Below are 10,461 nucleotides of genomic sequence, written 5' to 3' on the forward strand. Positions count from 1 at the left end.
ATTCAGCACCCTGAACTCTATCTAGAATACTGCACCCAAGAACTGTATCTGACACTTCTGTAACAGTGATTTTGTAGTCTGCTCATCAACGTCGGTTTTTCAGATGTTTTTTTCATTACCAGAATACAGTTTTACATTTTTGACAAGAACAGCAGAAAAATGATGTTGTATCCTGAGTGCATTTTACTAAGGTGTCAAGAGGATTTATTATTGGTGATGTTAACCTTGATCAGTTGGCTGTGGTAGTGTCTACTGGAGAAGTTAACATCTCCTCTGTATTTAAATTTCTTGGGCAGATACTGTGAACTATGCAAGTCCTATTCCACCTTAAATTTTTGCCCACTAATCTTAGCATCCATTGGTGGGTCTTTTCTGCAAGTTATTACTGTGTTGTTCGCCTAATGGTGATTTTCTATTTTTCTCTTCCCTTCTACATTTACTAGTGAAAATCTTATTCTAAGTTTAAGTTGGGAGATCCCTGGGTGGCGTAGTGGTTTGGCGCCTGCCTTTGGTCCAGGGTGCGATCCTAGAGACCCAGGATCGAATCCCACGTCGGGCTCCCGGTGCATGGAGCCTGCTTCTCCCTCTGCCTGTGTCTCTGCCTCTCTCTCTCTCTCTCTGTGTGTGACTATCATAAATAAATTTAAAAAGAAAAAAAAAAAAGTTTAAGTTGCTCCTTCTTCATGTATTTCTTTGGTTGATTAGGTCAGTTCGGATCCAAGCTATTTATTCCGTCCTATGGGTTAAAACCCAATACTGCCACTTTCTGTATTGATCAAATTAGCCCAGCTTCGGCCATTAGCAGTCCTTCAGGTTGGCTCCTGAATTCTTGTGTAAGTCCCCACCTCCCCCCACCTTTTAAGTACTTCCCTGCTTTGGCGCACAAGCTGTTCCAAACTCATGTTGTATCATCCTGCCCAATCCATGGAATCAATCACTTCCCTAAAGAGCCTTGGTTCCTTTTATTGGATAATGGTGTTAAAATCTGGGCAGTAGGCATGCTCATTGCTACTGGAGTTTTTCTAGGCTGTCTCAACAGAGCTAGGAAATACATGTGTATATACCAACCCAAATAGACACACATGCCTCTATTTCTGTATCTATCTCTATGTACATTAAAAACTGTGAATTCATGCTGGTACCTCTGATACCAATCTATCACCATAGGACTCATTTCATCCTACCCTTTTTCCTTATCTGAAACCTCCTTCTCTAACAGTGAGAAACACAGCTCTTATTATTCATAATATATTTACTTGTCCATGCTATTACAAAAAAAGAAGTCCCAGGATTGCTAATCCATACCCTGCAAATAACAACTTTACTGACATCACAGCATTTATGTAGTCTTTCTACTTGGGAGCCTCAGCACAATATCCAGTCAAGACTTTCAGTTACTTCCACAGCTCTTTCCTTCCCCATCCCCTTTGGCAGTTACATTATTCCTTTGTAATATGGTTAGGTTCATTTGTTAGTGTTTGGATCCCATTTTGGACCATCACTACCCTCATACATCCTGGTTGCTTTGCTGGTTTCTTCGTTACATGAAGGCTATGAGAAATACTACTACAGTCCTAAAAGTCGGGGCTATACAAAAGGTACTCTCAGAGAAATGTCGTTCCCTTGTTATCCCTGTTACCTCAACCCCATTGTGCCCTTCTCTCCCTCCCTGTCCCACTAAACCCCATACTTAACTACTCTCTTTAGTTTCCAGTTTATCCTACCTGTATTTCTTTTGTACAAATGAGCACACACATGCATTTTCTCAAATCCCTTTTTTTCTTACATAGACAGAATATCTTACTGTAGATACTCTTTTGAGTTTTGCCTTCTCCTATTTAACAATATGTCTTGGACATCACTCTATCGGTTCAGAGATCTTTGGGTCTTTTTTTAGTAGATGGTGTGGATATACAATAGTTTATTCAACTACTCTCCTAAATGTATGGGCACTTAAGTTGTTGTAAATATTTAAAAATCACAATACTATACTTAATAATTTTGTATATATGTATTTTCAGAATATTGGAAGTATACCTAAAAACAGATTCTTATCAGTGAAACCACTGTTAAAAAGTAAATGTGTGTACAGTTTGGTTAGGTGTTGCCAAAATTGCATACTACCAGCAATGTATGACAGTGCTTACCTCCTCAGCTTTATCAACAAAACATGTCATATTTTAAAAGTATTTACCAATCTGATAGCTAAGAAATGGCATCTCACTGTTGGGCTACTTTTGAACCTTTAGTGAACTGTCTAATCATGTATTTTCCCCCCTACTGTTCTATCAAGTGTTTGATCCTTTGTCCCTTAATGTAGAAGAGTTTGTGATGGAGACAGACCGGAGACAGACCGCACAAGTGGGGGGGGCGGGGGGGGGGGCAGCAGGCAGAAGAGGGAGAAGCAGGCTCCCCAATGGGCAGAGTCCAATACAGGGCTCAATCCCAGGACCTTGGGATCATGACCTGAGCCAAACGCAGATGCTTAACGTGCTTAACGACTGAGCCACCCAGGTGCCCCTACATTGTACTCAAAAAGAAAAAAAAAAAAAAACACACATTTTATTTACTTCGATTTCATTTGTTTTTCCCTAACATCCCCTTTTCTGATCCAAGATCTTATCCAGGATACTATAATTCATTCAGTTGTCATGTCTCCTTTTTTTTTCAGTTGTCATGTCTCCTTAAGCCTCTCTTAGCCATGACAGTTTCTTACATGTTCCTTGTTTTTGAGGACCTTGGCAGTTTTGAAGAGTATTGGTCAGGTAGTTTATAGAATGACCTTTACTTTGTGTGTCTCATGGTTTTTCATAGTTCAACTGAGGTTATCAGTTTTGGGGAAGAAGACTAGAGTTTTCTCTAGTGCCACTCACATCATATTATATAAAGAGTTCATAGCATCAACATGATTTATCACTGATGTGATATCTGGCCCCCGCCCCCCATACTGTACTTTAATTGCCTATTTTCTTAGTCACCGCCTTTATTATTATTTATATTTATTTATTATTATTCAATCATCTTTAAATGCTCAGAGCCTCATACTTAGAAGATGCTCAATAAATATTTACTGAAAGGCAGTGGAGATGCAATGGTCAGTAATCAAGCTTAGAGCTGGGAGACCGACAAACTTCTCTTCCACTTCTCTCCACCAATGGCTAGGAACACAGGCTATTTGAGAGAAGCAGGCAGTGTTTGCAAGGGCATGCCCAGTTCAAGTTCTCCTTCTTTTACTAAGCTGCTTTAAGTGGTCCAGATCAAAGTCATGGCTTCTTCATTCAAACTCGTAGGCCTTATTTATTTACTAATAAAAATAAATTCTCCTTTATTAAGCACTTACTCTGACAGGTACTATGCTAATATGCATTACCTTTGTGACAACTTTCTAAGGTAATGTCATTATCACCTTTTTACAAATTAAGGCTAAAAGAAATCAACTTTATATACCATTGGAGAGTTAGTCAATGCAGATCTGTAACCACCGTGACCAGCACACAACACTCAGTATATGTTGATCTGAATAATCTGTTCCTCTTCTGAACTGTACTACCTTTTCTACTTCTCATGAAACTTACAACACTTGACCTTATAACACAAGACAGATATTTAAAAACAAAACACTTACTATTAAGACTGTGGGCTTCCTATGAGAAAGATTCATTCTTCGTGTTTAGAAACATTTAACATTACTATGTTCATGTGAGTATTCGATAAACGATTTTGAATGTAGGAAGTCATGAAGAGCACTTAGTAGGCACTTTGTCATTTATCAAAGAGATCACTGTGGTCACTCCAGGGAGAAATGAGATTAGACAGTATTTGTAAAAATAGGAAAGAATCAACCTGGGACTCACCAAATTTGGGAACTAGAAAGAATCATAGAAATCTGGCCCAGGTTCTTCATTTTATAGATGAAAACTTAACAGAAAGCTCTGTCCAGGGTCACATAGTTCCTAAATCCTACACTGAGGAGCTTACTACTCCAGCACACCGCCACATAACTTAATGATGGTCCTTCTCATGGAAATGAATAGTTTTCCACAGTTCTCATACTCATCAGAGAACGGTTCAACTCCACACGGTCAAACTTCTGTATGTGAAGGTACATGTCTGTTTAGAATGGTCCCACTAATCTGAACAAACCCTCTTCCTCGCCTGACACAAGAAACATGGAAGAAAATATAAATAAAGGGTAAAAAGCAAAAAACACTAACCCTGGTAAGTTAGAACAATAAAGTATCTATAAGAAGCCAAAAGAATTTTCACAAGTTCCCTGTACAATAAGGAATGAGCCAGGGTGCCCAGGTGGCTCAATCAGTTAAGTGCTCTACTTGACTCCTGATTTTGGTTCAGGTCATGATCTCGTGGGTCCTGCGACTGAGCCCCCACCACAAGCTTCACACTCAGGGGTAAGTTCGCTTGTGATTCTCTCCCTCTACTCCACTCGCATGTGCACACAACTCTCTCCCTCAATAAATAAATAAATCTTAAAGAGTCAACTAGAGAATGAGCAAATGCACAGAGCAAATAACCAAATAAGAAAGCTATAATCAAAAAAGGAAAAATAAATGAATGAATGAATGAATAAATAAATAAATAAATAATAAGGAAAGTGGCCCTGCCACATGGAAGGCTATAGAGTTAGTGTGAACACATGGAAATTTAAGTGGAATCTGTTCTGCATCAAAACAAAATCTCAGGGATGCTGGGTAGGTCAGCAGTTGCGTGGCTGCCTTCAGCTCAGGGCATGATCCTGGGTCCTGGGAACCAGTCCCACGTTGGACTCCCAGCGAGGAGCCTGCTTCTCCCTCTGCCTATGTCTCTGCCTTTATCTCTGTGTCTCTCATGAATAAACAAATAAAATCTTTAAAAAAAAAAAATCTCAGTAAATTTGATGCCTTAAGAAAAGTCAATTATCTGATCTAAATACATCAAACAAAAGCAGCAAGTATTATTAAATCTACTTTAAATTTTTTGAAGCAGAAAAAATAAAGAATCAGATTTCAAAATTTTGATTAATTTAAATTTAAAATTTAGCTAATTTTAGCTAAATTAACTAAATTAAAATTTTAGTCAATTTTAGTAGACTAAAATTTAGTCCACAAGTAAAAATTATTTTCTCAAGTGTCCCTATGTTTCAGAACATCTTGTATACAATATTTAAACAAACTCCTATTTCTAAATTTCTCTCTCAGATGGTCAGTGTGACTATGAGTTCTTAACTTCCCTATTGAAACCAGCTACCTGGTGAAGTCTTTAGAGAATTAAGGAGATGATATATTTGCTTAGAACATTTAACTACCATTTGCCATTACAAATGACCCTAAGTAAAAGTAGACTCAGTATTTCATCTTACCAAATTGAAGTAATAAGTCATCTTCTAATACTGGCTTCAAATACTCTTCTTTCTCCCAAGGCACTGGGTTGTAGATGGAATTCATATACTCAACTGTAGGATTCTGGATGTAAAATTAATTGCATTTTTTTATTGTATATAATCACAACGTCCCTCCCCCCCCACCCCCAACAAAAGATAGGAAAGTTGAGGAATCATGTCTACCTTACATAAAATCTCTATTTAAGGAGTCTGTGTTCGCTTGTCACTTCGTTAACCTATTGTATGATTGCTTAGGTTAAGCAATATGGTTTTTTTTTTTTTAATATTTTATTTATTTATGACAGATACAGAGAGAGAGAGAGAGGCAGAGACACAGGCAGAGGGAGAAGCAGGCTCCATGCACCGGGAGCCCGATGTGGGATTCGATCCCGGGTCTCCAGGATCATGCCCTGGGCCAAAGGCAGGCACCAAACCGCTGCGCCACCCAGGGATCCCAGCAATATGGTTTCAATGCACTTTTTTATTGTTTGGATTTGGGGGACATGGGAACATAAACAATCATTTGAATAAAAGAGAGAAAAGGATTAAGTATTTGAAAAATAGAACAAAGACAACCACAGTACTTGAAATCACACTAGAAATTATTTCTGATGTAGGGCAATACTGTGCATCAGTATTATCAGGCCCTGAATTACTTTTTCACATAAATCAATTCACCTCTTGGACAAAGTTAAAAATAATACCTTACTAAGCATGTGTATTCACTTCCTTGGTGCTCTATGTTGTACTAGTGTCTAATGTTTATGATTCCCTCAACATGATGATTATATAGCAGTTCTTTGTATTCTTCTAAAGTCAATTCATCAATAGTCACAGCAGTATTTCTTTAGTTTCCAAACAAAATTATGATTTTTTAAAAAGATTTATTTATTCATGAGAGACACGGAGAGAGAGGCAGAGACACAGGCAGAGAGAGAAGCAGGCTCCATGCAGGGAGCCTGATGTGGGACTTCATCTTGGGACTCCAGGATCACGCCCTGGGCCAAAGGCAGACGCTCAACTGCTGAGCCACCCAAGGATCCCACCAAACAAAATTATAAAATAAGCTATCAACTTACCTTAAGTCTAATAAAATTTATTAGTTTAATGTATCCATAAAATTCAAGTCCTAAAGAGAAAAAAAAGATATTCACCTGTTTTAATATGAGTTTTGTTTCACTGACCCATTATTCTATAGAGGTTTCTCTGGTTAGATAATAAAATATTTCTATCCTCTAAACTACAACTTATAATATTTTGAATTTCTTATTAAGAACTAGAAATAGTAACTTTAATACTTCCAAATACTTTGACAAAAGCACATGGATGACAATTTTTACTGTCTGTCTTGCATTTCTAAAAAGTAGGAAATTAATTTTTAGAATTGAAATCCTCATTTGTTAAGAAAAATACAAGTCAGGAAAATTCAGTTGTAGATTTTACCAAGTATTTGGCAGGTGATATTAGAGCCCAAAGTCTCTAAATTCCCTATTTTTTAGGGTGCCTATCAAATTATAGTTTTGGCTAGACACGGAGTATACAAAGTATTTATATTAAGCTAAATGATGTAAATCAAAAAACAATGAGGCTTGCTTTCTTTCCATAGGTGAAGCAGCATTTTAAACGCGGAAAAGCAACAGAATATCCAACCAACTGGGTATTATTTGTCATGACAAATGTTATGAGAAACACAACAGCATTTAAAATGTTTTATATGCATAAGAGCATACAAAAACCTCTATTTGTTAAATGAAAAAAATTTTAAAATTACATTTAAAAGTGTGATTTCAATTCAGTTTAAGAATGTATATAAAAAAAACCCCAAAAAGTCATTCATGTCTTACAAAAGCAGCTGCAGTTAAACTTATGAATTATAAACATATTTTATCACATAATGTCTTTTCTAATTGATAGCAAATATAAAGACTGAAAAAACGAATTCTGTATTACGTTAGTTTCAGTGGAATACTGTAGCTCTTCATCCATTTAAGGAAGCAGACTTGAATTATAAGGGAAGTATGCTCGAATGCAAGTTTCAAAAGAATCATCTAGATATTTTGTTCACCACCTTAACTTCAGCACTCCTTTTTCTAGACTCTTACCAAACTCAACCTTGTATGCCCTGAAGTTCATGTTATGCTTTGACCTAGTAAGTTGCCTCTTTTCCACAACGATCCCACCTTCTTTCCCGGACTCCGACTCTATCCTTGCTCTCCTTAATTCTAATATGATAAAAATGCAATCACGTGCCAAAGTTGTTTTTCCTTTTTAGCTGTAAAGTCAATATAAGCTTAAGTACAGCAAATCTTATCTAGAAGAGTGACTTAAAATTAGTTCTCCTCCAATGGCCACTTGTCAAAAAAAATTTCATAGGATAGGTTGGTACATTTTTCACTCTATTGAACTTGTGTAGGAAAGGTCTTGAAGAATACAAAGTGTGAACTTAAATCTTGCAACTAAACTCTTTATTCCAAACAATACTCACCATGTTTATGGACCATGTTATCAATATGAAATTGATGCTCAGACTTACAGTGTGAAAACGTTTCTTCGGCAGATATAAATAACCTGAAAAAACAAACAACAGCTTCATGAATTAGTCCCCTCCAAAGTCTAAATACTGATTTCATGTTTAATATACCCTTCTTCCCCCATTCTGCTGATTTCTGGTTTTATATCCAGTTAAGAAAAAAACACACATACTTGTAAATGAGAGGGATCAGGCATTTCTAAAGGGAATTAGTACCTGAGTCTCATTTCAGACCCTCAACAAACTACATTGTAAGTGTCACAGTTCATTTATGTGTGAAATCACAGCACCGAGTTTATCAAAAGGCTTCTAAGGAAGAGAACTCCCTTTGATACACTGTTATTCTCAAGATACTAAAATTCCCTACAGAAGGCTCTTTTCTCTGTGTCAGCGCTGCTTCCAGAGGCTTTGAACTGAGACAGCTCATGCTGCTCTTAGAAATAAAGCATGGGGATCCCTGGGTGGTGTGAGGGCCGAGCCTCTGATCCGAGGCCTGCAACCCGAAGGGCACTTGGGATACGGAGGGGCCGCACCCCGCCTGCGCGCTGCACACACGCCCCAGCTGGTGGGCGACCGAGGGTTGACCTAGTGACTCAGGTCACGACCTCAGCCTATCGCAAAGCAGCACATCCCTGATGCTCAGTAAATACCGTTTTATGACACCCTGAGTGTCCTGGACGTTCCGGAGCCACGCCCGCGGCGCCACCTGTGCTCCCACCTGCGGGACTACGCCAGCCACCAAGCCCCGCGCCCGGCTTACGGGAAGCCGCAGTGTTTATTCCCCTCGCACTGGCCGATGCCAAGCAGGCCTCGTTCCTGCCCGCCGGTCCGGAAAGCCAGAGCTCACGAGGATGACGGCCACGCAGGGCTTTACGTGGAAAGAGCGTGTGTGCGGACGGAAGGCAGACCCCAGCTCCGTGACCTCGAGTCAGGGATGGCGCGCGCTCGGCTTCCCTGCGCGGGGAAGAGCATCCTTTCCCTCCCGCGGGCGGGGCTGCAGGCGGCCCGGGGCTGCCCTCCTTGCTGCCCTCCTTGCTGCCCTCCTGCCAGGGGTGCAGCTCCATAAAGCTGGGGCGCCCCGGCGGGTCTCCAGGGCGGCCACTCGCAAGGCCGAGCTCGACGCCGACTCCCAGCGCCCTGCTGCGGCCCCGCGGGACCGGGGAGCACAACGGCCGGGGGCTCAGTCCAAGGGCCTCTCGGTTCACCCCGCGGGGACACCGGGGCCGAGGCGGACGCACCTGTGGCAGAACAGGCAGGGCGTCTGCTGCTGGTCGTGCGGGAGCGCCGCCTCCGCCCCGGCCCCGTCCTCGTCGTCGTCGTCGTCCTCCCAGGCGGCCTCGTCCCCGCTGTCCGACAGCTCCGGCAGCTCGTCCTCCGCCGCCGCGGCGCCCCGGCCGCCTAGACACGCGCACCGTCAGCCCTGCCCCGGGCCGCGCCGCCCCCGCCCTCCCGCCGCCCGGGCCCCGCCGCCCCCTCCCCCCCCTCCCCCCCGGGACGCTCCCGGTGCGGCGCCGCGGCCTCCCCGCTGGGCGGCCGGGGTGCCGAGGGCCCGGGATACCCACCCGCGGCGCCCGACGCTAACGAGCACATGGCGGCGGGGAAGCCCGCGTACGGGGGCGGGGAAGGGGGCGGGGAAGGGGGCGGGGGCGAGCGCGAACGCGAGCGCGCGGCGGGCAGGGAACGCGGCCGGACTCCCCGGCGCCCGGAGACGCCAGGGCGCGCGCGCGGGCAGGGGGCCGCTTCCGGCCTCGGGCCGCCGCCGTCGGTCACGTGAGGCGGGTGGGCGGGGCGAGGGCGAGTGGGCGGGGCGCGCGTGCGGGCAGGGGGCCGCTTCCGGCCTCAAGGCCGCGGCTGTCGGTCACGTGCGGCGTGTGGGCGGGGCGGAGGCGGGGTGGGCGGGGCGAGGGCGCGAGCCCCGCCCCTCGCCCGCCTCCCGCCCCGCCCCCGCCCGCTGGGTTGCAGGAGCGCGCGCCGTTGCCCGCCGAAACCCGGCGGCGGCGTCGCGGGCCTTGCGGTGCCTCTGTCCTCCCCGCGCGGCGGCAGGTGTGAGCGGGAGGTCCCCGCGTGCGGCCCGGAGCCCCGAGGCGCAGAGACGCCGCCGCCAGGGTTCTTCCGCGGGCGCCGCGCCCTTTGTGTCCCTCGCTCGAGGACCGGGCGGCGCCCTCTGGCGGCGGCGGCGGCGCGGCGCGGGCCGGGGCTCGGGTTCCGGGGCTCCCTGACCCCCGGGGCGCGGGGGGGGCCTGCAGGAGCCGGTGGGGGCGCCCTCGAGCGCACGGAGGTCGAGGCCTGGAGGACGCAGGACGCAGGAAGCTCGGGTCCAGCTGCTGCCTCCGGGCCCCGCCCCGCCGCTCGTCGCTGAGCCTGGAGCAGCGCGGTCCGCCGCCGCGGCGTGGGTCCTGCAGAGTGCGGACGAGGACGGAGCAGCCAGGAGCGGGGGGGATGGAGGGGCGGGGCCGCAGAACGCTTAGACGTGGCGTGGACTCCCTCCTGGGCAGGCCGCCGGCCTCCTGCCTCCTTCCCCTCCTACCCCCGGGCCCGGAGCGCTGAGGCGGGA

The 10,461-nt window shown here is 45.1% G+C and overlaps 1 protein-coding gene across 3 annotated transcripts in view; it reads right to left on the reverse strand.

Annotated features, from left to right (window-relative positions):
- PRMT3 (protein arginine methyltransferase 3) overlaps nucleotides 1-9,605 on the reverse strand; it is a 123,711-nt gene extending 114,106 nt beyond the window's left edge. Inside the window, exons 1-5 of one of the 3 annotated variants that reach the window (XM_077866208.1) lie at nucleotides 9,470-9,605; nucleotides 9,146-9,305; nucleotides 7,863-7,945; nucleotides 6,457-6,506; nucleotides 5,357-5,459 (exon numbers count right to left, since the gene is read on the reverse strand). In XM_077866208.1, coding sequence (XP_077722334.1) covers nucleotides 5,357-5,459; nucleotides 6,457-6,506; nucleotides 7,863-7,945; nucleotides 9,146-9,305; nucleotides 9,470-9,497 — 424 coding nt within the window. In that variant the 5' untranslated portion in view covers nucleotides 9,498-9,605. The remainder of the gene's footprint in view (nucleotides 1-5,356; nucleotides 5,460-6,456; nucleotides 6,507-7,862; nucleotides 7,946-9,145; nucleotides 9,306-9,469) is intronic. The other 2 variants (XM_077866209.1, XM_077866210.1) reach the window with 2 other exon arrangements.
- Nucleotides 9,606-10,461: the final 856 nt, after the last annotated feature.

The sequence above is a fragment of the Canis aureus genome, chromosome 23 (assembly GCF_053574225.1).
Source record: "Canis aureus isolate CA01 chromosome 23, VMU_Caureus_v.1.0, whole genome shotgun sequence".
NCBI classification, from domain to species: Eukaryota; Metazoa; Chordata; class Mammalia; order Carnivora; family Canidae; genus Canis; species Canis aureus.